The following is a 4,805-nucleotide window of genomic DNA, read 5'->3' as shown; positions in this document are numbered from 1 at the left end:
CCAAGCAAATTATGGTCACAACATAGTACTACCTCTGCCCCATAATGTAAGACGTTTTTGCAGTTCCTGAACTGCAAAAACATCTTACATTATGGGACGGAGGGAGTATATTCTAGCAATTTTAGGTCAGAAATTTGGAATCTCGTAAATCCTCAAGTATGTGAAAAGCGGGAGTAGCCAGCTGATTGACATCAGTTCTTACAAACAAGGATGCGAAACACTACCAGAGTTGCAAAAAATATGTGGTGATTGAAAAACTTGAGTGTATCTCAAAGGTATATGGGAGAACTGAAAATCTAATATATCGCATCAGTGTGTAACATACATTATCAAATTACAATAAAAGCAAACCAAAAAGGCTTCTTCATTGGAGAGGCAATTCCCAAACCAACAAACAAGAAACACCATAATAATTACCTAGGAAATGCTGTCTGCCTCAGCCTCTCCAGTCTCATCTGAAAATTGCACAAAACGAACTTCATAAATTGTTCTTGAAATAATAACAAGTACTAATAGAGGCATCAAAGACTAACAAAACACGGTACCAAATAATAAATAATTACTTATCTACTGTAACTACTGCTTAGTATGTGCGGAGGAATGGGCTTGAGAGAAACATTTGTTCTAAACAGGGTTAGCACTTGTTTTTACTACACTCAACATACTCACTACTGGCTCCTTCATTAAAGTGATTCCAAGTAGTTGTTTTCTTCTTCGAGAAAATGTGGCAGACGCGCTGCCTCTCATTTAGAGAGAATAACAGTTAAGGAAGTTTCTTACAAGCGACCACTTGTAAGGTAAAATGAGACTAGTAAACATAATCATGCTGTTACACTTAGACCATGCATTCACTTGCCACTGCCTGCCGACTACTCTCTTCTTCTCAAGCAAGGCTTCAACTGAGACATCAAGCGTACTTTCAAGTTCTAACAGAACAACTTTGAATTAAATGGTGAGAGCACCAATGATGAAAGTTTCAGGTGAACGGCTGATTAGTGGTAAGCAGGTGGCACACCAGATTGTGCGACTACAAGGAATGCATCAGGATTCCTGGAGTTCTACTTCTATGGATTTCATGGATAGCATGGGTTCACTCCTTTTTTTTGTTGGTTCAATGTTTGAAATTTAAGTCCATCTTTGGTATAAAAGATTGAATTCCATCATGTAAGGTCATTTTATATTCATAAATTGTTGACTTGCCCCCCTAATCAAAGAGATTAAGTTACCCCGGTTACAGAAGTACAGAATTAGCATATTGTTGTACACAATTCATACAAGCGCTAGATAAACCTATCATCAGCATAGGTGGATCTGTAAGCATGCTTCTACAGTAAATCTTCAATTACTCCCTCCGTTCCTAAATATAAGTCTTTTTAGAGATTCCAACATGGACTACATACGGAGCAAAATGAGTGAATCCACACTCTAAAATATGTCAATATACATCCGTATGTAGTCCGTATTGAAATCTCTAAAAAAGACTTATATTTAGAAACGGAGGGAGTATATCCTTAGTCCATGAGATTTTTTAAAAAGAAAAGCTCCTCTACACTTGTCATAGTAAAAGCAAAGGGGAAATACAGTGCGGAGTACAGATTAATAAGAGACTCAAGCATGATAGACTTTCTTAAATGGTGTGAAGAATCCTACAACTGTCAAAAACAGATAATCCTAATCCCATGGAGCCTTTATCCAGCCTTAAAAAATAAAATGGTGTTAACATTTCTTTGTCTTGGTGTCGTGATTGGTGTGGCCCTACTTAAGCTAGGACTTTTAACACCAAAGGTGCCTTGATTGGAAACATGTAGGATTTTATTTTCCCTTTAATGGTATCAGTAAGTGTCGCGGCAAGCTATTGATTAACTGGAGGGGACAATCTATCTTGGCATTGCAGCGGATCAACTATATAAACTGTCAAATTTCATTCATCTTATGTTCATAACCCTTTATGCAATATGCTGCACTAACTGTTTACTTCAATCAGATAATGTCAAAGCCTCAACCATGGTAATGTTAAGGTTTTGTAACATCGGTGTCCTAACAACCTAATCATTCCTACGTGTTCACCTCACTGGCTGTTTAAACATGTACCTAAAGGATTTCAGCTTGGAATTACTAGTTCTTCCCACATATCTAGCATAGAAATAATCAAACAGCAAGTTGCAATCAGCAGTGCAAAATGTTCATGGACAGCTGTATGTACCTTGGGCAGCCTCCTCTGTGATTTCTTCTCCCTCCTCTTGCTCCTCCACCCCTTCCTCTTCACCGTCGTCGTCGCCATCATCGCCCTCATATTCATCAAAACCGGTGGTACCGTACCTCGAGTTGAGGTAGTCAATAGCGGCCGGGGTGAAGAAATGCTTGCGGGCGTCGAGGATGTCGTATAGGTTGAGCGTCCTGGGAGTTAGCATTTTGAGGGTGCCGATGTTCCTGCCGCTCAGCCGCACATTATCATCAAGCTCCGTGGAGAAGAACATGGCCTTCTCCCTGGGGTCGAGCCCCCAGCGCTGCAGCGCGGCCACGAAGTCCCTGGTGCGGGGCCCCGTCGCGAACTCCTCGTCGAACTCCTGCACGACGAAGGAGTCGTTGGCCACGGCGGCGCTGGCGAGCGCGGTGGAGATGGCGAGGCGCTTCTCCTTGCGGTTGATCTTGATGGTCCAGTCCCGGGGCTTGGGGCCGAAGATGACTCCACCGCCGGGGCGGAGCGGCGTGCGGACCGACCCGCGCCGCGCCTTCCCGGTCTTCTTCTGGCCGTAGGGCTTCCGCCCGCCGCCCCGGACCTCCCCGCGGGTGAGGGTGGAGGCCGTGCCCCGGCGCGCGTTCTGGCGGTCGGTGATGAGGGCGCGATGCACGACGGAGCGCGCGGTGGAGGGCGGCGCGGCCTTGATGTCCAGGGCGACCTCCCCGACCTTCTCGCCGGTGAAGTTGATGACCGGGAGGGTGGTGGCCTCGGCCCGCAGCGCGCGGAGGATGGAGGCGGACGGCCTCCCCCTGACGGAGGCGTGCGGGAAGGGGGAGGGGGAGGGGGAGGGGGAGGGGAGGAAGGAGACCGAGGAGGAGGAGAGGAAGGAGGAGGAAGAGGCGGAGAGCGAGAGCAGGAGGGGCGAGGCCACGGAGGAGACCGGCATTGTGGCGGCTCTAAGGCGACTGCGCTGCGCTGGGGGCGGACGGAGATGGGGGAGATGGCTCTGCCGCTGCAGCTGCCGCTTCTATAGTTCTATCTCTTTATCCACACCACACCCGTTCGGCGGGAGTGTCTCCGTCCGTCGCACACTGTCGAGTGCCTCTTGACTCCGCCAAGTCAGCACTACTCAACAGTCCCTGGTAAGAAACTGGGGTTTTCCCCTGGTGACATTTAGGGTTAAAGATTTTGCATCACAGACAGATTTTTGAGGCTGTTTGGTTTACGAATAAGATTGCCTTGGATTGCCATACCTAAGGTTAGGAAAATTCGATCAACTTAGAATGGTGTTGGCGCACATTAGGCAAGATGTTTTTTTACCGTATTAAGCCTTCACATCACATACAAATAAAAAGTGTGGTAAAGATTACCTTAGTCCTGATAGCTTGTGACTCTTATTTTGTTAAACTAACCTTAGACAAGCTTGATAAAAATGTGTGACAAAGTATGGCAATGCAAGATTCAACCGCCCCTTTGTTACACCTTTCTCATAAAAGATCAATAACTGAAACAAATGATTTTAGGGTCGTATCCTAACTTGTGTTGTCTTGAATAAGATTATTGATAGACTTCAGACTAAGGGGTTGTTTGGTTCTAGGCCTAATTATGCCACACTTTGCCATATAATATTGTCATACTTGCCTAAGTTTAGTTTTTCAAAATAAAAGCTACAAGTTGGCAAGCCTAAGGCTAAGGGAATCTTGCCACACTTTTTAAGTGTATGTGATGTGGGACCCTAGTGTGGCTTGCCTAAGATGTGGCTTGAACCAAACAGTCACCCAAATTAGTCAAACTTACCTAATCTTAGGTCTGGCAACCTTAGGTAAACTTAGTCTCAAGCCAAACAGCCTCTAAGATGGAAGAGTACTAAAATGATGACCCTAGGTGCCAGATTCGGTCGGTCGCTCCTATACCGTCAGATTGGGGGTTGCGCGACCGTTTGATTTCAATCTTTGTCATCCTCCTCCTCATCCCCTTTCTCACCCCAAAATGCTCCTCTGGTCGTCGAGAGTATTTGACAAAAAAGTAGCACATTAGGGGTTACCGTCCCAGACAACTATCACTTTCAAAAAAAGTGACTGATAACTATAAAAAAATTATAATTTTGTGTCTAAAAACTACCACTTTTGAAAAATGATCAGTTTAGATGATTTAAACATGTTTATGACATGTAGGACCCACCCATCAGGACTGACGTGGCGGCAAAGTCAATTCCGTTTATTTTGACCATTATTACAAGTGGGGCCCACCTGTCAGCATCACTCTTCTTCTTCCTCCTCCTCCTTTCTCTCTTTGCCATTTCCTCAAACACCTTGTGTGCACCCGCGAGCTGCCTCCGCCGTCTTCCACTGTCGACGCTCACCTCTCCCCATGCCTCGATCCTGTCTGGATCGGGAGAGCCCGAGCTGCCCAACCACTCCGGCGACCTCCTATCCCCCTCGCGTCACTCTGGCGAGGTCACCTCTGTCGGCGACAACCGCCACCAACATGCACGAACCCAACCTAGCTAGTACTCGCCTTGGTTCGAGCTCCCACATGAGCTCATGGGGCTCTTCGTCGTCCGCCTCCCGCTCCTCCATGCAGGTGCAGCCGGCCCGCACGACCACGATGCCGGACGCCGTCG

At 46.6% G+C, this 4,805-nt stretch overlaps 1 protein-coding gene across 1 annotated transcript; it reads right to left on the bottom strand.

The window, feature by feature from the left end:
- Positions 1-229: 229 nt before the first annotated feature.
- Positions 230-3,243, bottom strand: LOC119285211 (50S ribosomal protein L4, chloroplastic-like). Its single transcript, XM_037564442.1, has 2 exons — positions 2,204-3,243; positions 230-455 (listed from the first exon to the last, which is right to left on the bottom strand). Exons 1-2 carry the CDS (start codon positions 3,126-3,128, stop codon positions 418-420), a joined length of 963 nt encoding a protein of 320 aa, XP_037420339.1. The 5' UTR covers positions 3,129-3,243; the 3' UTR covers positions 230-417.
- Positions 3,244-4,805: the final 1,562 nt, after the last annotated feature.

The sequence above is a fragment of the Triticum dicoccoides genome, chromosome 4A (genome assembly GCF_002162155.2).
Source record: "Triticum dicoccoides isolate Atlit2015 ecotype Zavitan chromosome 4A, WEW_v2.0, whole genome shotgun sequence".
Taxonomy (NCBI): Eukaryota; Viridiplantae; Streptophyta; class Magnoliopsida; order Poales; family Poaceae; genus Triticum; species Triticum dicoccoides.
Note: the sequence above shows the minus strand (reverse complement) of the source record. Positions and strands in the feature narration are given on the sequence as shown.

Coding starts and splice junctions, on each gene's coding strand:
- LOC119285211 (XM_037564442.1), bottom strand. CDS start 3,128: ATGCCGGTCTCCTCCGTGGCCTCGCCCCTCCTGCTCTCGCTCTCCGCC. Junction 456..2,203: donor CACAGAGGAGGCTGCCCAAG/GTACATACAGCT, acceptor TGCAATTTTCAG/ATGAGACTGGAGAGGCTGAG.